Source organism: Symphalangus syndactylus, chromosome 17 (assembly GCF_028878055.3).
Source record: "Symphalangus syndactylus isolate Jambi chromosome 17, NHGRI_mSymSyn1-v2.1_pri, whole genome shotgun sequence".
Lineage (NCBI taxonomy): Eukaryota > Metazoa > Chordata > Mammalia > Primates > Hylobatidae > Symphalangus > Symphalangus syndactylus.
Window position 1 is genome coordinate 87,213,425 of NC_072439.2, and position 24,155 is coordinate 87,237,579.

Below are 24,155 nucleotides of genomic sequence, written 5' to 3' on the forward strand. Positions count from 1 at the left end.
GAACCCATGAGGTGGAGGTTGCAGTGAACTGAGATCAGGTCACTGCACTCCAGCTGGGTGACAGAGCAAGACTCCATCTCAAAAAAAAAAAAAAAAAAGTGACAAAGGAGCCAACTTCTCTCTTTTCCAGGAAGTCTGGGAAATGGGCTATTGGCCTCCAAAGATAATGGAGACAATAGTAATGAAGGTGTCTGGGAGAAAAGTCTGAGGCAGAGAAGGTTAGGCGCCCTCATGGAAACACACTATGGCTAGGGTGGAGGGCAAGTCTTTACTCACAACTGAACATGGTTCCATGGGGCTCAGAAAATAACAGTGTTCATTTAATAAATGTTTCCTGAATGCAAACTATATGGTAAGCACATGGCTCCTGCCTTGCAGAGCAGTCTAGTGGAGAAGACAGATATTTATCAAATAATCACACAAATAAAATAAAAAAAAGATAGACCAGGTACGGTGGCTCACGCCTGTAATCCCAGTACTTTGGGAGACCGAAGCAGGCAGATCACTTGAGGTCAGCAGTTCGACATCAGCCTGGCCAATGTGGTGAAACCCTGTCTCTACTAAAAATACAAAAATTAGCTGGGCATGGTGGCACTGGCCTGTAGTTCCACCTACTTGGGAGGCTGAGGCACGAGAATCTTTGGAACCCAGGAGGCAGAGGTTACAGTGAGCCAAGATTGCACCACTGCACTCCAGCCTAGGTGACAGGGTGAGATTCCGTCTCAAAAAAAAAAAAAAAGAAAAAAAATGTTAAAAAATACAACTAAAAAGTGCTATGAAGGAGAGGTACAGTGTGGAACCTCTCTGTATGGAAATCAGGTCCAAGAAGACTCCCTGAGGAGGTGGCAATTGAGCCACGATCCAAATGATGAGTAGGAGGTCACCAGTGAAGAGGGGAGGGAAGAGGGTAGACTGTAATTTAATTGTGCTTTGAATTTGGCACTCAGACAGATACATGGTACTGAGAAAGAGAGGGGAGGAGAAGCAAGGATAACAAGAGACAGTCAAAAGTTCCAGGGGCCCTTGGAAGAAAGATTCTGAGAACAGAGTGGTCACACTTATAACTGCCTTTATTTCTCCTGATCACTGTTACATGAAACTTATTGAAATTCATCTCCTCTCCAGTGAACAAACTTCGTTTCTTTATCCATTTATTCACCCATCTACTCATCCTACAGTGAGCCAGGTACTGGGCTAGGAGACCCATGAGCCTAGAGTTTACAAATTGGTAGAAATTCTATTTCTGGCATTTTCTTGCTATTGTTTTGACTCCCTGCTTACTAGGAAAGAGAACAAAAATGTGACTGTGCTGATCAAACTACGGACCAATAAAACTAAGAAGAAACCAGGGCTGCCAGACGCGATGGCTCACACCTGTAATCCCAGAACTTTGAGAGGCCAAGGCGTGTGGATCACGAGGTCAGGAGTTCAAGGCCAAGATGGTGAAACCAGGTCTCTACTAAAAATACAAAAATTAGCCAGGCATGGTGGCAGGCGCCTGTAATCCCAGCTACTTGGGAGGCTGAGGCAGAGAACTGCTTGAACCCGGGAGGCGGAGGTTACAGTGAGCCAAGATCATGCCACTGCACTCCAGCCTGGGTAACAGAACGAGACTCCATCTAAAAAAAAAAAAACAAAAAAAACAACAAAAAAAAAAAAAACAAAAAAAAAACCCAGGACCTACAGCACACTGATCTCTCTATCCACAATTGCTGAGGAAATGTGGGAAGGAGGAGGAAGGATGGTAATATGTCCAAGAGCTTGTTCCACTCAGAGTTCAGTCATTCCCTCACTTAAATAAAACAGACTCTGTATTTGCTGCAAATGTAAATCTGTAAGAAGATGTGCCACACAGGAATATATTTATAGATTTCTTTAATTTATGACATACAGAATCCATTTCTTGGCTGGGTGTGGTGGCTTATGCCTGTAATCCCAGCACTTTGGGAGGCCGAGACGGGCAGTCACCTGAGGGCAGGAGTTCGAGACCAGCCTGGCCAACATGGTGAAACCCTGTCTCTACTAAAAATACAAAAATTAGCCGGGTGTGGTGGCACATGCCTGTAATCCCAGCTACTCAGGAGGCTGAGGCAGGAGAATCAATTGAACCTGGGAGGTGGAGGTTGCAGTGAGCTGAGATCGTACCGTTGCACTACAGCCTAGGCAACTCTAAAAAAAAAAAAAGAGAGAGTTGATTTCTTCATAACGAGGGCTATTTTTACAGATAGCAGTTGAAGGAGCAATCACTTGGGTGAAGAGGAGGTGACTGGGCCTGTCACCTCCTTTTCACAGACCTTCCTGCAGTGGCCACAGCCATGGGACAGATCGTGCCTGCCCTCACACTGGGCATCTGGTCCCAGGGATTGTCCTCCCTTCTTTCTGGCCTCTGCCCGACAGGACCTCTTGACTGGACTCCTGCTGTCATTCCAGATTCGCAGACAGCATCTACCTCCAGGGAAGCAAAGGATTCCTCAAACTGGAGGCTTCAGATTCTCCAAAAGCAAACTGGTTCATGCTTTGAATTCACGTGTTAGCAAAACAAGTGACAGCCTTGTTCCAAAAGGCTAACATTAATTACCTCTAATAGGTGGGATCGTGGATAGTATTTTTTTTAATTTTGTATCTATGCATTTTCTAAATTTCCTTCAATAATCATAGATTACATTGGTAATAAAGAAACATAAACATTTCTTAAGGGTTGCTTAAAATGAGGGTTGCCTGTAAAGTGATCCTTCTCCACCTTAGGTGAGAAATAAGCTCTGCTTTTCCTTCTCTTGCCTCATGCTCCATCCCCTGTCCCCATGTGGAGAGGCTGCCCCACAGCTTCCTTGTCCTTCTTTCTTCATCCACTTACTATCTAGTCCCAGCAGCCGCCCTCTTAGCTGTCAGTCCATCCCCATCTCCTCCAGCTCCTCCATGCTCCAACAACACTTTAGAGAAGGCAGAGGGCCAGCACGTGGCTTTCTTGCCTTCCCTGAGCAAACAGCCCGAGAGAGAAGCTGGTGTTGACAGAGAGAGGCTCTCTTATTGCAAATTAGATAAGCCCTATGAAAATAAATAAAAGCATATTCACATTTATCAAACATCTCATAGATGTGGCACCTATGGGATTTCAAAAAACCCTTCATAGATATTTGTCTCCCAAACCCACACAGCAGCCCCACGAGGTAGACATCAGTTTCGTTCCCTTCTATGTGTGGGAACTGGAGGAATGTGGCACGGAGAATGCAGAGCTGAGTCCACGGTGAGGCCTCCAGTCCGTCCTTCCCTTGAAGATGCTTGACCCGCAGCCGCGATGGGCAGAACCACCCGCGTGGCAGGCAGCAGAATTGACAGGTCGGAACAAACAAGGCCCCAGGACGCAGCAGACACAGCGCTGGGCTGCTGCGAGCCTGGCTATTTCTGACTTGCCCTAGTTAGGGCCTCCCTTCCCAGGATCGTTTTATAATCACAAGGTTGTTTGATGTTGTACAATGTGACATCCATAGGACGCTACTGAAAAAAGCCTTGGTTTTTTTCATACTTTTTGTGCCTTGCAGAAAAGGTGAGGTGAAGCTTTCAAACAGCCTGTGGTTGTAGCTTTCTTTCTATTATTGATGCCCATGTGTCCTGGCAACAGTTACAACTGCAACTCTGGGCAAAGAATAGGTTGGAAGACTGTTTCAACGTTTTCCATCAGGACAAGATCATACCGACACAGCTGGGGCCTGGGAAAATAAGACAAAATATCCTTGTCAATGAATTTATAAAAATGCAATGGTCTAGTAAATAATATTATATCCTTAAGATACAAAATTATTTAGCAGTTGTTTTTAATATAGAAAACACGGTGGCCAGGCGCGGTGACTCACGCCTGTAATCCCAGCACTTTAAGAGGCCGAGGTGGGCGGATACTTGAGGCCAGGAGTTCAAGACCAGCCTGGCCAACATGGCTAAACCCCGTCTCTACTAAAAATACAAAAATTAGCTGGGCGTGGTAGCACGTGTCTGTGGTTCCAGCTACTCAGGAGGCTGAGGCAGTACTAGAGCCCAGGGGGTGGAGGTTGCAGTGAGCTGAGATCACACCATTGCACTCTAGCCTGGGCGACAGAATGAGACTCTGTCTCAGAAAAAAAAGAAAGAAAATGCTTATGGTAAGTAAAACACCAAGGAGAAAGCAAGATATATGGCTAGGCACGGTGGTTCACGCTTGTAATCCCAGCACTTTGGGAGGCCGAGGCTGGCAGATCACCTGAGGCCAGGAGTTGGAGACCAGCCTGACCAACATGGTGAAACACTGTCTCTACTAAAAATACAAAAAATTAGCTAGGCGTGGTCGCATGTGCCTGTAATCCCAGCTACTTCGGAGGCTGAAGCAGGAGAATTGCTTGAACCCAGGAGGTGGAGGTTGCAGTGAGCCAAGATTGCGCTACTACTGTACTCCAGCCTGGGTGACAGAGCGATACTCCATCCCAAAAAAGAAAGAAAGATGTAAAATTGTATTTACCATATAACTTTAGCTTTAAAAACAATAAAAGAAAGGAAGATTATATAGACATAACAATAAATATTAACAGTGGTTGTATCTGAATAATGACAATATGGGTGATATTTTTCTGCTTCCTAACAATTTCCGTACTTTCTAGATTTTGTCAAATAAACATATATTGTCTGATATTCAGGGGAAAAAAGTATTAAAAAGTTTTAGGATGTAATGACTATCCTTTTAGGAGAAACTTGTGTTATTAAATGTTTTAGGGTACCCTAAACTTTCTTTTTTTGTTTTCTTTTTTTTTTTTATTTTGAGACAGAGTCTCACTCTGTCACCCAGGCTGTAGTGCAGTGGTACGATCTCGGCTCACTGCAACCTCTGTCTCCCAGGTACAAGCAATTTTCCTGCCTCAGCCTCCCGAGTAGCTGGGATTACAGGTGCACACCACCACTGCCCAGCTAATTTTTTATATTTTTGGTAGAGACAGGGTTTCACCATGTTGGCCAGGATGGTCTAGAACTCCTGACCTCAGGTGATCCACCCACTTTGGCCTCCCAAGGTGCTGGGATTACAGTCATGAGCTACCGTGCTCAGTCCCTAAACTTTCAAGAAAAAGGAATTCACAAAGTACTAACTGCTCACATCATTTCCTGTCTCCCTCTCTGTCCACAGGTTAGATGCTAGGACTATATGGTAGAGTGGCATTTGTCACAAAACGTACATGTCAACACAGCTCTGTACTTAAAAAATAATAATTCTTTCTCTCCTTCTCTCCTCTTTCTCTGTTTCTCTCTCTTTCTCTCCCCAAACATACGTTGTTTATTTTTTCTGGAGCAATTGAGAATAGATTGTTTACTCCTTAATACTTCATTGTATATTTCCTAAGAACAAGGACATTTTCAGTACCATTATCAAATTTAAGAAATGCAATATAATACTTTTGTACTGTCAAGGGTGCAGTGGCTCATGCCTGTAATCTCAGCACTTTGGGAGACTGAAGTGGGCAGATACTTGAGGCCAGGAGTTCAAGACCAGCCTGGCCAACATGGCAAAACTAAAAATATAAAAATATTTTTTTCTACTAAAAATACAAAATCACAAATACAAACATTAGCTGGGTGTGGTGGACATGCCTGTGGTCAAGGGAATAAAATGTTCCAATTTTCTGTACCTTTTTTTATACTAGGCTCTGTTTAATCAGCTTGCCAAATTATACAAAGCTTTCTTTTCTACAACAAATTACCAGCTTACAAGCAGTGTGGTAGTTAGGGAAGAACTGTATAATTCTAAGCATATAACAACATTATTTCCTTGGATTACTAGGCCATCTACCTTATCTACCTTTAAGTACATGCAGTATAATTTTCTGGGATTACTGGGCTACCTGTTTTTATTTTTTAAATTTTTTATTTAATTTTTTGTTTTTATTTTGAGATAGGATCTTGCTATGTTGCCCAGGCTGGACTCCAACTCCTGGGCTCAAGTGATCCTCTCACCTCAGCCTCCTGAGTAGTGGGATTACAGGCATGTACCATCAAATGCAGGTGGGCTGGGCCACTTACTTTCTGTTTTGGTTTTTTTTTTTTCTTTTTTTGTAGAGACAGGGTCTCCATACGTTGCTCAGGCTGGCTAGAACTCCTGAGCTGAAGCAATCCTCCCAGCTTGGCCTCCCAAAGTGCTGAGATTATAGGCTTGAGCCACTACACTTGGCCTGGGCTACTTGTTTATAATAAAAACTATTTTTGGAAAACCCATCACGTCCCTCCTTGTGAATAATAGAGTCTTATTAAAACATCAGACCAAGCAGATTGGACAGGATCCAGCAATATCTTCGGAAAACAGCGTTTTGTCAAACCCTACCCTCAGCTCACCTCTCCGGATGGGCAAGGGACCTCAACTTCATTCGGAGAATCCTGAGCTTGTACCTTGGGCCTATTAGAGATCCTGTAGAGAACATCAAGGAAATTGCAGCCACTTTATCCAGATCTTGATTAAATCTTGCAAGTAGACTCACTTGGTGATATTTCTGAAATGTGGTGGGTTCACTGGAAGGAAGAAATAATATTGAAAAATGGATAAAGACTACTAATGAGAGAAAGCAGTTTTGAAGCCTGCAAGTCACTGGTAAGCTGGTAACTATTTCATCCCATAGCCTGGACCAGCTGACTTTTTTTTTTTTTTTTTCTGAGACAGGGTTCACTCTGTTGCCCAGGTTGGAGTGTACTAACCTCCCAAGAACGAGTCGACTTTGATGGGCAAAGTCTGCTGACTCCAAAGGGCTACGTAAGTGACCCAAAATGACATTAGAGAGGTATGATGCTAATGACTGCCTAGTACACACCAGATGATGTCCTTGTCTCTCGACTCATCTCTCCAACCCCCCGAAACATTCCGCAAGGGGGGCATTATTCTCCTCATTTAATAGACAGAAATAGATGTTTATAGAGATCAAGCTCCCCAGGTGACAGGCCTTATATGTAGCAGTGAAGAGATTCCAACCCAGTTCTGGCTGAGTTCAAAGTTATGATCTTTCCATTAAACTGCATCCCTAGATGCCTAAGTATATCTTTAGCCAAACTAGATGCTAATTGAATTGTGCTTTAGCATGTATTTTTTTTTAGTTCTCCCTCTCAAGATGAACCTTAAAAGAGGCAAATCCAGAGTCTGATACTTTTTTCCAAGTGTATAGTGATGTTTTCTACAGGTGGAAAACCAAATTGAAGGTAAGGTATATCACTGGAGAGGTTCAGTCAGTCACTGTGTTTCTGGGGAGGTGGAAGAACCATGGAACCTCCGGCTTTGGGAACAGAAGGCTTGCTCTAGACATTCATCCTTTTTTTTTTTTGAGACAGTGTCTCGCTCTGTTGCCTAGGCTGGAGTGCAGCGGTGCAATCTCAGTTCACTGCAACCTCTGCCTCCCAGGTTCAAGTGATTTTCCTGCCTCAGCCTCCCGAGTAGCTGGGATTACAGGCACCTGCCACCCCTCCTGGCTAATTTTTGTATTTTTAATGGAGACAGGCTTTCACCATATTGGCCAGGCTGGTCTTGAACTCCCGACCTCAGGTGATCCGCCTGCCTCGGCCTCCCAAGGTGCTGGAATTACAGGCATGAGCCACCGAGTCTAGCCAATATTAATCCTTACTTTGGGAATGGGGTGATTGTGACGAGGTATCTGTCACCCCACTGGGATCATGTCTAGGTCCCATGGAGTACAGAAGTGCCACAAATAAAACTCATCTGAAAGGCGCCCAAATTTTGTTTTCTTAATATCATCTCTACTGAAAGAAACCAGGGCTCCCCGGAGAAATGGTTGATTCCACGGCTGGGGCAGGAAACGTGCAAAGTGATCCTGGAAACCGGTGTGCCAGAAAGTTAGGAAGTGTTTTAAACAGTGATGGAAGCCGGGCATGGTGGCTCATGCCTATAATCCCAGCACTTTGGGAGGCTGAGGCAGGCAGATCACAAGGTCAAGAGATTGAGATCATCCTGGCCAACATGGTGAAAATGTTCATAGCAGCATTATTCATAATAGCCAAAAAGTGGAAACAACTCAAATGCACATGAACTGATGCATTAAATGTGGCATATAAATACAATGGAACACTGTTTGGCCATAAAAAGGAACAAAGTATTGCTACATGCTGCAACTTGGATGAATCTTGAAAACTTTAAACTGGCTGGGCGTGGTGGCTCACACCTGTAATCTCAGCACTTTGGGAGGCCGAGGCGGGCGGATCACCTGAGGTCGGGAGTTCGAGACCAGCCTGACCAACATGGAGAAACCCCGTCTCTACTAAAAATATAAAATTAAGCCTGGTGCGGTGGCACACGCATGTAATCCCAGCATGTTGGGAGGCCGAGGTGGGAGGATCACCCGAGGTCAGGAGTTCGAGACCATCCTGGCCAACATGGGGAAACCTCGTCTCTACTAAAAGTACAAAAATTAGCTAGGCATTGTGTGGGCGCCTGTAATCCCAGCTATTCAGGAGGCTGAGGCAGGAGAATCGCTTGAACCCAGGAGGCAGAGATTGCAGTGAACTGAGATTGCACCACTGCACTCCAGCCTGGGCAACAAGAGCGAGACTCCGTCTCAAAAAAAAAAATATATATATATATATTTAATTAGCCGGGCATGGTGGTGCATGCCTGTAATCCCAGCTACTCGTGAGGCTGAGGCAAGAGAATCGCTTGAACCCGGGAAACAGAGGTTGTAGTGAGCCGAGATCATGCCATCGCACTCCAGCCTGGGCAAAACTCCATCGGAAAAAAAAAAAAAAAAGAAAACATTAAACTAACCAAACGAAGGCAGGCAAAAAAGGCCACATATCGTATGATTCTCTTTATATGGCATGTCCAGAATAGGTAAATTCAGAGAAAGTTTAGTGGTTGCCAGTGGGTAGGGCGTAGACATGTAGAATTACTACTAAAGGATATAGGGTTTCTTTTTGAGATGATGAAAATGGTCTGGAATTAAATGATGGTGATTGTTGTATATTTTGTGACTGTATTAAAATTTACTAAATTGTACACTTTATTTTTAACTTTTATTTTTTTGAGACAGAGTCTGGTTCTGTTCACCAGGCTGGAGTGCAACGGCACGATCTTGGCTCACTGCAACCTCTGCCTCCTCAAGCCATCCTCCCACTCCCAGCCTTTAAGTAGCTGAGACTACAGGCACAAGTCATCAAACCCAGCTAATTTTTGTATTTTTTTGTAGAGACAGGGTTTTGCCATGTTGCTCAGGCTGGTCTTGAACTCCTGAGCTCAAGTGATTCCCCATGCCTCAGCATCCCAAACGACTGGGATTACAGGCATGAGCCACTGCACCCAGCCAAATTGTATACTTTAAAGGGTGAATGTGGCCAGGCGCGGTGGCTCACGCCTGTAATTCCAACACTCTGGGAGGCCAACACAGGCGGATCACCTAAGATCAGGAGTTAGAGACCAGCCTGGCCAACATGGTGAAACCCCATGTCTACTAAAAATACAAAAATTAGCTGGGCGTGGTGGCAGGTGCCTGTAATCCCAGCTACTCCGGAGGCTGAGGCAGGAGAATCACTTGAACCCGCGAGGCGGAGGTTGCAGTGTGCAGAGATTGCGCCACTGCACTCCAGCCTGGGTGACAAAGCACGACTCTGTCTATAAAAAAAAAAAAAAAAAGTGAATGTCATGTGAATTACATCTCAATTTTTAATTTATTTTTTGAGACAGTCTCACCTTGTCACTCAGGCTGGAGTGCAGTGGTGTAATCATAGCTCACTGTAGTTTCAAACTCCTGGATTCAAGTGATCCCCTTGGTTGAGCCTCTTGAGTAGCTGGGACTACAGGCACATACCACCAAGCCCAGCTGTTTGTTTTTTGTTTTTTGTTTGTTTGTTTGTTTGTTTTCTGTACAGACAGTCTTGCTATGTTGCCCGGGCTGGTTTCAAACTCCTGGGCTCAAGCTATCCCCCTGCCTCAGCCTCCCAAAGTGCTGGGATTACAGGAGTAAGCCACTGGGCCTGGCCTTTTAAAATGATTTTTTAAAAAACCAAATACAAATACATAAATACAGGGAGAGTCACCAGGCCAATAATAACCTTGACTGTGACTTCATCTATTCCCATAGTCTGGTGAGACTGGATCAACTCAGGGTACATGCTCTGATATCATTTTCTTTTTCTTAAATGGTAAAAATAATTTTAAAAAAGTTAAAGTACATCTTGAAAAAAAGAGAAAGGTATCCATAATCTCACCATGTAATAGAACAATTATTTCCTTTTTGTACATATTCTCTGATTGACAGTGACGTTTTCACAAACATGACTAAAATAAGAATGTGCATTAAAGATGTTAAGGTATTTATTTAATCAAGATACAAAACTCCAAATTTAGGAATTCCTACTTGGGAGACATTCACTATAGAAAATTAAAAACTGGGCTGGGTTTGGTGGCTCATGCCTGTACTCCTGGCACTTTGGGAGGCCAAGGAGCGAGGATCGCTTGAGCTCAGGAGTTCAAGCCTAGTCTGGGCAATGGTGACACCTCATCTCCACAAAAAAATTAAAAAGTAGCTAGACATGGTGGCGCACTTGTAGTCCCAGCTACTCGGGAGGCTGAGCGGAGAGAATCGCTGGAGCCCAGGCAGTTGAGCTACAGTGAGCCATGATCTTGCCACTGCACTCCAGCCTGTGTGACAGAGTGCAACCCTGTTTCAAGAAAAAAAAAAAAAAATTCTAAGACATATGTAAAGCAAATATGTAACAAATTATTGACAGAATATTTAAGCTTTGCTAGGTGAGAAAATTTCATTATATAATTGCACAATCTCCCCTGCTAGCTCTTAGAATCTCCAGAATAGAAAATTCTAGATTCTAGATGAGGTCTCTGCTCTAGCTTCCTCACTGAAGAGTCCTCAAGATGCGCCCCCTAGCGGTGCTCTCTCTGAAAATGCTGCCCCCACCGTGAGTGTGGGGACATTAGCAATGAAACAGACCAGCAGGAAACCCTCAAAAAAAAAAAAAAAAAAACCGGCGGGGTGCGGTGGCTCATGCCTGTAATCCCAGCACTTTGGGAGGCCAAGGCGGGCGGATCAAGAGGTCAGGAGATCGAGACCATCCTGGCTAACACGATGAAACCCCGTCTCTACTAAAAATACAAAAAATTAGCCGGGCGTGGTGGCACGCGCCTGTAGTCCCAGCTACTCGGGAGGCTGAGGCAGGAGAATGTCGTGAACCCGTGAGGCGGAGCTTTCAGTGAGCCGAGATAGCGCCACTGCACTCCAGCCTGGGCGACAGAGCGAGACTCCGTCTCAAAAACAAACAAAAAACCCACTGTACTCCCAAGCTTCAACTGTGGTGGGGGTAGGGGGAGCAATACAGCTTAATGGGAGGAATCTAATGTGGTGATTAAAACTATAGGTGCTGGGGTTGGATAGACCTGTTTCTGATTTCACCTGATTCACACTGATCAGCTGTATGATACTGGCCAAATTACTTGGTCTCTCTGAGCCTCAGTTTCTTCATAGATGAAATGGGAATGCTAATACTACCTCATAGGGTTTTGGTATAATTGCATTAGCCAATTTGTATAACATGCTTAGTTCAATAAGCAAAGGTTATTATTATGATTCAAAAATGCATTTAAAAAAGCCACCTACAAACCACCCACCCCATACCCACTTTCTCTATTTATCTACACAATGAACCCGTCGGGTGACTGCCACTTTCAGATGACATTCTATGCAGTCTTCTGTGGATGTGGCCAAGAGACAACCCAAGTGCTTAGTAAACAATAGGTCCCAGAAAACATTTCCCGAATAAAATGAGCTTCAAATTCCTTTGCTTAAAACCTCCTCCCCCCTTTTCCTGATAATGAAAGATTTTCTAAAGTATTAATTTTAAACACATGTATGTATATATCCATCAGAAAGTTAAAAAGAAAAGAGAAGATGAAAAAAGAAGCACTCAAATTCCCACCACCCAAAGGGCAATGTAACATTTTGGCATGTTTCTTTTTCATTGATTTTTACATTGTTAAGCTAATTTTATGCTTTATATCATTTGATATTCTACATTTTTTCGCTTAGCATGTTATAAGCATTTCCTTTTCTATGTTTTATAAATGACTTCAGTGTATAGTGGGAATATTTACATTAACCATTTTCCCATTGTTAGATTTTTAGAATGTTTCCAATTTTTATTGCAAATTACATTTTCTTTTTTTTTTCTCTCTCTCTCTTTAGATGGAGCCTTGCTCTGTTGCCCAGGCTGGAGTGCAGTGGCGTGATCTTGGCTCACTGCAAACTCCACCCCCTCCCAGGTTCAAGCCATTCTCCTGCCTCAGCCTCCTGAGTAGTTGGGACTACAGGCAGAGGCCACCACACCTGCTAATCGTTTTATTTTTAGTAGAGATGGGATTGCACCATGTTGGCCAGGCTAGTCTTGAACTCCCAACCTCAGGTAATCTGCCCGCCTCAGCCTCCTAAAGTGCTGGGATTACAGGCGTGAGCCACCATGCCCAGCGGCAAATAACATTTCCTGAGTTTCAGAAACATATATATACAAACACAACATATATATGTTATATATGTATTATACATGTTTACATATATATTATGAGCTCATGAAAGAATAGAAATGTGTGCGGGTAGAGATGCCTTTTGCCTTTGGGGCTGGGATTGTTGGTGAGATTCGGCAAGGACTTGTACTTTTATGTTTGAAATTCCTTTTTTTAAATTACTATTATTTTTGATTGATAATGAGAAATCATAATTATATAGATTTAGGGGATACAATGTGCTGTTTTGATATATGTATACAATGTGGGATAATTAAATCAGCATATTCCTTTATTGTTTAAATCCTTTATAGCAACCAAAGATAACTTTTGTATCACATGTTTAATCAAAGGAAGTGAGGAGAGGAACGAAGGGAGAAAGGGAGGGAAAGAGAGAGGAAAGGAAGGAAAAAGGGAGGAAGGAAAGGAAGAAGAGAAGGAGGGGAGGAAAGAAAACCCTTGCACCAATCCCAGAGCTTGGGAGATCAAGAGCCAGGGAAACAACTAAGCAATAGGTCCCCTTATATCTTTTATAGAACAAGGAAAACATAGATCTGTAAATAACAAAGTAGGTGGATTTGTGATTTAATTTCTCTAAGCAAAAAGGGAAATAGCGCACTGCAAACAATTGTAACTCAACTTACTGATTGATTTTGGATTCTGTGGTGTTTCCAGCTTTGTCTCTCAATTTGATGGTAATGTCCCCTCTTCTTATATTCTTGTTCCATGTTATAATATCCACAAAGTAATGATACACTGCAAAACAGAGAGAGAAAACGGTAAGAGAGAGATATTACCAACTGATCCCCTGAAGGGTTGGTTCCTAAAAACTGAACCTCCCTAATCACTGAGTCTCTTCTTCTCTTTCTATCTGGTTTCTCTGCAAAGATCCAGGTCAGAAGTTTCTAATATTCCCTTCTCTTCTCTTTGGTAAAGATGGCATGAGTGAATGCAGAGTTCACTGGTTTCCAGTCACCATGGTCAGGCATCATCGTTTGAACTAGTGTTTCCAGGTATTGTGAAGTCTTAGGGCTTACGGCTGAGTGTGGTTCACATCAATTCCTGCCAATTTTAGACTCAACCATCTGAGGGGCCATTTGGAGACCCCCCATGGCTGAGACGGTTTTCCACAATTTGGGCCGTGTCCACCAGCCTACCCAGCCTTTCTCATCCTTCTCCCAATCATGCCCAACCACCTGCACTCCCTGCACTGTGAAGGCTCCTGGGCCTTCACCCACCTGGGCACTCTTACTTTGACAGCTCTGTGAACCCACCTTTCAGGTTTCAGCTTAATGTCATTCCTCCAGAAGACTTTCCCTGACCCCCAGACTAAGTCAGTTCTCCTTTCTTGAAGTTCCTGCCATACTCTGGACTCCCCGCATTATTACTCAGCACACTTTCCTCTATTTACAAAATGCGAGAAAGGATGATAATAAAAATAAAGTGGCATTCCCTAACCAGCAGACTCAGAGAAATAAAAAAGTGGTAAATATGTGGGTACATCTATACAAATGTTACCTGAATAATGTCTTATGGGTTTTTTTAAAAAAAGATAAAATTAAAACACGCTACAACAGGAACTAATCAGGGAGATGAGAGTCCCACGAAAGAATAAGGTCAGTCCTGGATTTGCCGTTTTATGGTCCAAGTTGCTCAGGGGCTTGCCCCATACAGACCAGGTAGGTGCCAAATCCTAGGCTGCCACACATGGCTCCAAAGAAAGAGGGAAACCCAGTGATCTGCAGGCTTTTTTTTTTTTTTTTGAGTCTCTCTGTGTTGCCCAGGCTGGGGTGCAGTGCTGTAATCTCGGTTCACTGCAACCTCTGCCTCCTGGGTTCAAGCAATTCTCCGGCCTCAGCCTTCTGAGTAGCTGGGATTACAGGCAAGCACCACCACGCCTGGTTAATTTTTTTATTTTGTTTTTGGGGTTTTTGTATTTTTAGTAGAGATGGGGTTTCACAATGTTGGCCAGGCTGGTCTTGAACTCCTGGCCTCAAGTGATCCGCCTGCCTTGGCCTCCCAAAATGCTGGGAATACAGGCGTGAGCCACCATGCTTAGCCTCCAGGCTCTTTTAAAAGAGTTGCTCACACCTGGCATGGAGGTTCACACCTGTAATCCCAGCACTAAGGCAGGAGGATTGCTTGAGCCCAAGAGTTCAAGACCAGCCTATGCAACATAGTGAGACTCTGTCTCTAAAAGAAACAAACAAAAAAAAAAACAGTTAGCTGGGCATGGTGGTGCATGCCTGAAGTCCCAGCACTTTGAGAGGCCAAGGCAGGCAGATCACCTGAGGTCAGGAGTTTGAGACCAGCCTGGCCGACATGGCAAAACCCCGTCTCTACTAAAAATACAAAAATTAGCCAGGCATGGTGATGCACACCTGTCATCTCAGGTACTTGGGATGCTGAGGCAGGAGGATCACATGAACCCAGGAGGCAGAGGTTGCAGTGAGCTGAGATTGCACCACTGCACTTCAACTTCGGTGACAGAGTGAGACCCTGTCTCAAAAAAAATAAAATGAAATGAAATAAAATAGTTGTTCCTAAGGAAAGTGAAAATGGGTACAAGACTGTAGGAAAAACACATCTGCCCAGGGAAATTCTAGTTGCTTCCCAAGGTGTCTAATCATCGGCTGCCCCCTTTAATTCCCATCTGGAATACTTAGCCTCTCGAGGCCTTTAGGTCATCATGTTTGCTTTAGAGCTGGAACTGACCTGTAGTTATGGCTGACACCTGATTTTTTCCTAGTCTCAATTTTAAGTCTCTTGGGGAACCAAGCAATTTTATGGAAGATCTTAGTGATTAGAATGGTCATCCAGTGAAACTAACAACTCTGATTTGTTGAGATTTTATTAAATTAATATTTTTAAATTGCATCAGATTAAACCTAATATCCCAGAAGACAGGCATTATTACCCGATTTGACCAGTCAGGACACTGAGACTCAGAGAAGTCAAATGACTTGACCAAGGTCCCACAGCTATTATGTGGTAGACTCAGGAGTCAACCTAGGCCCTTCCAGCTCCAAAGTTGATGCTTCATCATGGCCCTTATTTGCCAAGAAGTAGCCAGGAAGCTGAGACTCAGCCATCCCCAAAATAAGAGTTAGGCAAAAGCCAACAACCACATTCACCACTCACTGCAGAATGGACTCTCCTCAGCTGTGTCAAAGAATGCCTTCGTCATTGGAGGATCTCTCCCCCTTAGATAGTCTTTCCAATTATCAGCATAATAGCCTATGAAAACAAGTTTAAAAAAGTGTAAGATTAACATGTATTATATAAACGTAAAAGCAACTGAGGTAGCAAGAACGTTGAGTTTGACTGTATCCACCACTTCTGAGAGAAACTCCCTCCCACCTCCATCCCCCATGGTGAGGGCCTGCAGGGTGACCCATCTTGCTGGCTGACCCTGTCCCTAAGAGCTGAAGGGCAACAGGACCCTCCAGTGATTTTCCCCCTTTACTGGTTCTCAGTAGCAGTGTTGGGGGATGTAGGGTATGGCACACACTGGTGTGGACTAAAAATAACTACCGACATTTTTCAGTAATACGTTCATTTTCTAGATTAAAACAGATTCAAGTTCACACCTAAAATAGCATCACTCTTGAAAAGCAATATGCTTTCTTCAAGAACTACAATGGGGCCCCTAAATTGCATAGACCACATGACTGACTGTGTCACTAAGCAGGTGAGTGTCCTCCTTCGTGTGCTGTCCAGAGGGCCCTCTTTCTCTCCTCTGTCCCTAGCCTAGAGAATGACCTTCACATTCTGCCTTAATTGATACAGGGTGGGACCCAGGCATCAGTATTGTGTTATAACTCCTTAGGTGATTCTAAAGCACAATCAAGGTGGAGAGGCCGGGCGCGGTGGCTCACGCTTGTAATCCCAGCACTTTGGGAGGCCGAGGCGGGCGGATCACGAGGTCAGGAGATCGAGACCACAGTGAAACCCCGTCTCTACTAAAAATACAAAAAAAAAATTAGCCGGGCGTGGTGGCGGGCGCCTGTAGTCCCAGCTGCTCGGAGAGGCTGAGGCGGGAGAATGGCGTGAACCCGGGAGGCGGAGCTTGCAGTGAGCCGAGATTGCGCCACTGCACTCCAGCCTGGGCGACAGAGCGAGACTCCATCTCAAAAAAAAAAAAAAAAAAAAAGGTTGAGAACCCCTTGTCTATACCATGCCCTGTTGTTAACTTGGATTTTTCCTTTTGGCAAAAAATAGAAAATCCTCATGGCCATCCAGTTTCAAAGTCCTAACCACCTAGAATATCTGTAGTAATCCCTAGAGAATATCCAAGCAGCCTCCACAATATCTGTTACCTCATTCCACCTGCTGTACGTGCACACAAGAGCCGGAATGTGGAGTGAGGGCATTTACACAGACATGAGTCTGTGAAAAAGTTCACTTGTCAGGAAGGTCTCTGGGCTCATTGTGGACCCTCTCCCAGCAGAGAGGTTGTATGCACAGAAAGGGTATTCCTGTCCCCACAGGAGCAGGCTATATAGAGTGACTGTACCCTGGGTAAGCTTGGAAACTCCTCTGGAACCTTCTTTTCCATGCTAGAATAGAGGGTCCAGGGAGGCTGTACTGCCTTCCGGATGGAATACTCTACAGTTGCTTTTCTTTTCCTTTTTCTTTCTTTTTTTCTTTGTTTGTTTGTTTGCTTTTTGAGACGGAGTTTCATTCTTGTTGTCCAGGCTGGAGTGCAATGGCGCGGTCTCAGCTCGCTGCATCCTCCGCCTCCTGGGTTCAAGTGATTCTTCTGCCTCAGCCTCCCAAGTAGCTGGGATTACAGGCACCCGCCATCATGCCTGGCTAATTTTTTTGTATTTTTAGTAGAGATGAGGTATCACCATGTTGGCCAGGCTGGTCTCGAACTCCTGACCTTGTGATTCGCCCGCCTCAGCCTCCCAAAGTGCTGGGATTACAGGCGTGAGCTACCACGTCCAGCCTACATTGCTTTCTAACACTGTTTATTAGTAGGAGACTAGAGTAGTTCAAAGAACAAATTGGCTAGAAAAAGCTGACTAGAAAAAAAAAGTCTTTTTAAAAAAATTTTTTTCTTTTTAAGAAAAATTTTTTTAAATTTTAACCTTTTATTTATTTATTTTTGGAGACAGGGTCTTGCTCTGTCACCCAGGCTGGAGTGCAGTGGCATGATCTCAGTTCACTGCAGCCTCAACCTCCTGGGCTCAAGTGATCTTCCCACCTAAGCCTCCTCTTGAGTAGCTGGGACTACAGGCACGCACCACCACACCTGGCTACTTTTTGTATTTTTGTAGAGACAGGGTCTCACCATTTTGCCCAGGCTGGTCTCGAACTCTTGACCTCAAGTGATCCACCTGCCTCAGCCTCCCAAAATGCTGGGATTACAGGCATGAGCCACTGTGCCCAGCAGAAAAACAAGTTTTTAATACAATTATGGGGCTGGTTTTTACTTGATAAAGTGGTTCTGGGATTCATACCAAAAACTAGTTCTTTGTGAATCAGAGAGGAAACTGCTGGTTGGACTTACCCAGAAGGGGACAGGACTCTTTTTGTGACGCGCCGCAGCTGACACACTTGCCATTCCTATAATCCTGGTAGGAGTCACAGGGATATGCAGTGATGGTGCAGCTCTCTCTCAGGGAAGACAGGTACAGGTATACAGACCTCTGGTGGTCACATTTAAAATACTGAAATCCTTGGTTGTAAAAGAAGTGATGAAAGAGTAGAGTGGTTGAAGCATTTAGTAATACTATATCACATATTCTATACACACGCAATTTCTCATCTGGCCCTGCGCTCTTTCAGTGTATTTTATTTCATGTCATCTTTATAAAATCCCATAGATAAGAATTCATGCTGGCAAGTGGGAGGAGAAAAGATGACATCAAATTAAGGTTGTGGCAAGAATTAGAGCAAATATGCTTTGGTGAAAGACCCAGGGCCAGGTGCAGTGGCTCCCGCCTGTAATCTCAGCAATTTAGGAGGCTGAAGCGGGTAGATCGCCTGAGGTCAGGAGTTCGAGACCAGCCTGGCCAACATGGAGAAACCCCGTCTCTACTAAAAATACAAAAATTCGCCGGGAGTGGTGGTGGGCACCCGTAGTCCCAACTACTCAGGAGGCTAAGGCAGGGAGAATCGCTTGAACCTGGGAGGGGGAGGTTGCAGTGAGCCAAGATTGCACCACTGCACTCCAGCCTGGGCAACAGAGTGAGAGTCCATCTCAAAAAAAAAAAAAAAAAAAAGACCGTGCTTGCTCATGTAGCAATCGAGGTATCTTTCACTGTCATCCAATGCTTGATCCATAGATTGCCTGCATCAAAATCGTGCTTGTTAAAATACAGAGTTCAGGTCCACCCTCAAACATTTCTAATTCAGAGGAGGCGCAGGCATCAGCATTTTAACAAACACTGTCCCCTGTCTTCCATGCGGTCCTGAAGCATGTAAGTTTGAAAGCCCCTGGTCTAACATTGCAGGGCTACTTCAGACTACAAAGACGCTGTGTCTGCTCATCAAGCTGACATGGTGAGGGTGTTTGGGTCCAAGGCCAACCTTCCCTAGGTCATGGAGAATCAGAAGGAATTACCAAAATCGTTACCATAAAAGTAAATTGCTGGCTGGGCACGGTGGCTCACGCCTATAATCCCAGCACTTTGGGAGGCTGAGATGGGCAGGTCATGAGGTCAGGAGTTCAAGACCAGCCTGACCAACATGGTGAAACCTCGTCTCTACTAAAAATACAAAAATTAGCCGGGCGTGGTGGCGCGTGCCTGTAATCCCAGCTACTTGGGAGGCTGAGGCAGGAGAATCACTTGAACCTGGAAGGCGGAGGTTGCAGTGAGCCGAGGTTGAGCCACTGCACTCCAGCCTGGGCGATAGAGCAAGACTCCATTTCAAAAAAAAAAAAAAAAAGCTAATTGTGAATCATTAACTAATTCCTTTTCATTCTGCCTTTTCATATGATATATTTACTTAGAGAAAGGTTGAAAAACGCAAACAATAGCTTCAGTCATGGAGCTCTCTCACTCCCCTGCCACATTTATTATGGGAATTTTCAAATAGGCACAAAAATCGGGGGAAGGATACAAAGAATGCTCATGCCCAAATTATCCCCGCTCCAGTAATTGAGTAATTTTCAAAATTCTCCCATTCTTATTTCACTTACTCTCCTGCGTTGTGGCATTTAAAAACCAATCTTTCACTGTTAAACACCACTATTAGATCTAATCAAGTACTAGCTTCTTTTTTTTTGAGATGGAGTCTCGCTCTGTTGCCCAGGCTGGAGTGCAGTGGCGTGATCCCGGCTCACTGCAACCTCCGCCTCCCGGGTTCAAGCAATTCTCCTGCCTCAGCCTCCTGAGTAGGTGAGATTATAGGCTCGTACCACCACTTCCGGCTAATTTTGTATTTTTAGTAGATACAGGGTTTCACCATGTTACCCAGGCTGGTCTTGAACTCCTGACCTCAGGTGATCTGCCCACCTCAGCCTCCCAAAGTGCTGGGATTTCAGGCATGAGCCACCATACCCGACTGAGTACTAGTTTCTATCTTGAAGAGAATAACTTTGACTCTGCTTTTCTCAATGTACAGACTTTACCTATTTAGTTCACCATGACAGTTGAACTATTATACTGTTCTGAACTGTTATACTATACTGAACTGTTCTCCTATAGTTCCAGATCCTAACACAGTGCCAGACACATGGCAAATTAATAGGTATTTGTTGGATGAATGAATAAATGCAACCTCTAGCGGGTTCCGCTGTTTGCTGAAACCCCTCTGCTTTATTTCTGCTCGAGGGTTTAACTGGAAGTCTGGTTCTTATGAGCTTCCTCGGTCTGGTACTGTTCAGTGCCAATAATCCCAACAACTGCCAAAAACTCAAGAGCAAGAGTCATTCGGATTCCTGCCACATTTTCCATTCATGTCAAAGGCAACGGGGCCTGGCACTGCACAGAAACCAGGCAGGCAATCAAGAGAGACATGGGGGACACCTGCCAGATGTTGAGGGTCGTTGGAAAATACAACTGCTCAGTAGTTCCAAAATGCTAGTAAGTTCCAAAAAGACCAGAAGTTCCATTTCTGGACTAGTGCTGGTTTATGACAATGTGTTCACGAGTCTATAGTAGAGTATGGGAACCACACAGATGAGACGGTGACTGTTTCATTAAGCTAACTGCAATTAATGTAAAGTTCTGCATGCTCTGGGTTTATGTCTTTTCTTTTGTGGGTGTATGTGTTACAGTGCCCTTTATTTAATGGAAATAATGGTGATGATAGATGTATTTTTGTGGTTTAGGATTTTTTCCTAACTCAGCAAATTAAATATCCCAAATTTGTTTTCAAATATTTTAAAACCAGAAACGTATACATTGTACTTGTAACTGCTGAAATAGAACAATCAGAAACACTATCGACAGCCAGGAATGGTTGTTTGTGCTGGGCCCCTGTTGACTTCAGTAAGGATGACACCAGGTTCAAAAGGCTAAAGAAGAGACCCAGAACCAGTGAACAAGACCTACAGTTTATTGGAGGAACTTACATACAGGGACAGTCCAGTGACAACAGGCCAGACAGGAGAACTGCAACCACTTGTAAAAAGCATGCAGTTTTTACAGCATCTTCACTTAGCACCCTCACCCTACCCAGCAACCTCCACATGGCAACCCTCATTACTGAAGTGTTGCTGTCAGCTGTGTCTGCAGTAAGGGTCATTCTCAGGGTATGCTGACATTATTGCTGTCAGGTATAGCTCACACCTGTAATCCTAACACTTTGGGAGGCCAAGGCAGGAGGACCGCAAAGAAGGAAGAGGAAGGAAGGAAGAAAGAAAGGAAGGAAGGAAGGAAGGAAGGAAGGAAGGAAGGAAGGGAGGGAGGGAGGGAGGGAGGGAGGGAGGGGAAGGAAGGGAATGAAGGAAGGAAGAGGAAAAGGAGACAGAAAAAACAGAAAGAAGGGAGGGAGGGAGAGACAGAGAGAGAAAAGAAAGAAAGAAAAAGAAAGAAAGAAAGAAAGAAAGAAAGAAAGAAAGAAAGAAAGAAAGAAAGAAAAGAAAGAGGTCGTCATATTCTGTCAGTCACCTCACTTTTATGTTGCCCTCTAACTCCCCGTTTATGTTTTTGTTTTTTCTCATTGTAAAAGTAATATATAATTATTTGAAAAACACAAAATGATAGGAAATAGTGATGCAAAAACACCTAAAAGTCTGATATCAACAGATTGCCAGTAATAATTACTTGGAGCATTTACTTTTAGTCTTTTTATCTATATTTACATCTGTACAAATACAGATTAAAAAAATAAATTGGCATCATATTATATAGTTTTGTCTTTTTCACTTATCACACTAAGAATTTTTATTAATCTCTGAAAATGTGACTTTTAAGAATTACATTTTTTGTGTGCATACCATAATTCATTTAATAATTTTTGTAAGCTGGCCATTTACATTATTTCAAAAGCTCTAATTATTATAAATAATGTTATGTTGAACATCTTTGCACTCTAATTCTTGTCTGCATTTTCCATTATTTCTCTAGGAGCGATTTCCAGGTGTGGAATTTCTAGATCAAAGACATACCTTTTCAAGAGAGAGAAATAATTCATAATAGCTTTCAAACATGTGGCTATAGTTTTAAAAGTAGTATCTTTGAGTTATAATTTATAATTTATATTTATACTACCTGTATCTTCTCAGGAAGTTTGTTTTCTATTAAAAATTACTACGTGTAGAATAATGTCAGATTTTAAAGATATGCCTTTTTCTTTTCTTTTTTTTTTTTTTTTCTTTTTTGAGACAGGTCTCACTCTGTTGCGTAGGCTAGAGTGCAGTGGCATGATCATGGCTCACTGCAATCTCTACTTCCCAGGCTCAAGCAATCCTCCCACCTCAGCCTTCGGAGTAGCTGAGCCCACAAGCATGCCACAACACCCAGCTAATTTTGTTTTTATTTTTTGTAGAGATGGCATCTCCCCTCTGTTGCCCAGGCTGGTCTTGAACTCCTGGGCTCAAGCAATCTTCCCACCTTGGCCCCCCAAAGTGCTGGGATTACAGGTATGCACCACTGCACCTGGCCAAAATATGCCTTTTTATTTTTTTTATTTTTATTTTTTTGAGATGGAGTATCACTCTTGTTGCCCAGGCTGGAGTGCAGTGGTGCAAACTCAGCTCACCGCAACCTCTGTCTCCCAGGTTCAAGAGATTCTCTTGCCTCAGCCTCCCGAGTAGCTGGGACTACAGGCATGCATCACCACGCCTGGATAATTTTTTGTATTTAGTAGAGATGGGGTTTCACTATGTTGGCCAGGCTTGTCTCAAACTCCTGACCTCAGGTGATCCACCCACCTCGGCCTCCCAAAGTGCTGGGATTACAGGCATAAGCCACCATGCACGGCCTCCAAATATGCCTTTTTATACCACTATTTTACAAAATATAAAGTATCTGTGCTTACCTCCCAATATTGTTTTGGGGCAGCCAGGTTGATCCAATCCTCCATTTGGGTAGAAGTCTATGTTTCCTAATGGCTCCTTGTAACCCAGTGCTAAAAGAGAACACATTCTGCTTTTATCCTGCTTTGAATTTTTCCTATCTCATAGCTCATTTGCCTGCCGGATATAAGCAGGAATTGTATTATTATTGTTGTTATATCATTATTGTTATACCTATGCAAGTGTTTTTCCCAAAGTCACCCAGCTAGTTAGTTAGAAGGCAATGATTTCCAACTAGGTAACTGTGAAGATGGTAAGGAATTTACTTCCAATATTTTTAATGACCTAAGGGAGTTTAGTCACTCATCCACTGCAAATGATACATTTCTTCTTTTTTTTTTTTGAGATGGAGTCTTGCTCTGTCACCCAGGCTGCAGTGCAATGACGCGACCTCTGCTCACTGCAACCTCCACCTCCTGGGTTCAAGCAATTTTCCTGCCTCAGCCTCCCGAGTAGCTGGAATTACAGGCATGTGCCACCATGACCAGCTGATTTTTTGTGTTTTTAGTAGAGATGGGGTTTCCCCATGTTGGCCAGGCTGGTCTTGAACTCCTGACCTCGCGATCCACCCGCCTCGGCCTCCCAAAGCACTGGTATTACAGGCATGAGCCACTGGGCCTGGCCCCATTTCTTCCTTATATTTTGCTGCAACCCTTTAATTGCCTGGAGCCTCTCTTTGCATTTGTATAACTAATAAATAGGAGACAGGAAAAAATGAATTTTTACTTAGTAGATAAAATCTTTAAATATTTGAGATCCAGAATGGTAAAAAGATTGGAACTACTTCTAGAAAATGAGGACCTAGAAATGTATATATAGGTCAGGTGCAGTGGTTCACGCCTATAATCCCAGCACTTTGGGAGGCTGAGGTGGGAGAATCAAGGCCAGCCTGGACAAAATGGCGAAACCCCGTCTCTACAAAAAATACAAAAATTAGCCAGGCATTGTGGTGTGTGCCTGTAGTCCCAGCTACTCAAGGGGTTGAGGTGGGAGGATCACTCGAGCTAGGAGGAGGAGGGTGCAGTGAGCCAAAAGCGTGACTGCATTCCAGCCTGGGTGACAGAGACAGACCCTGTCTTAAAAAATAGTAATAATAAAAACTTTAAAAAGTATATATAGATTTAATAATTGTTTATGGTCTTTATTAAACCCTCAATCAGTAAAGTGCTTGAT

The 24,155-nt window shown here is 43.7% G+C and overlaps 1 protein-coding gene across 3 annotated transcripts in view; it reads right to left on the reverse strand.

Annotated features, from left to right (window-relative positions):
- Positions 1–1,858: 1,858 nt before the first annotated feature.
- The window catches only part of LIPH (lipase H), a 49,946-nt gene continuing 27,649 nt past the window's right edge, over positions 1,859–24,155 (reverse strand). For 2 of the 3 annotated variants that reach the window (XM_063621955.1, XM_063621957.1), the window contains 6 exons: positions 22,946–23,035; positions 18,024–18,191; positions 15,650–15,745; positions 13,153–13,264; positions 6,343–6,516; positions 1,859–3,707 (listed from right to left, as the gene is read on the reverse strand). In XM_063621955.1, the coding sequence (XP_063478025.1) occupies positions 3,620–3,707; positions 6,343–6,516; positions 13,153–13,264; positions 15,650–15,745; positions 18,024–18,191; positions 22,946–23,035 (728 nt within the window). In that variant the 3' untranslated portion in view covers positions 1,859–3,619. The remainder of the gene's footprint in view (positions 3,708–6,342; positions 6,517–13,152; positions 13,265–15,649; positions 15,746–18,023; positions 18,192–22,945; positions 23,036–24,155) is intronic. The other variant, XM_063621956.1, reaches the window with a different exon arrangement.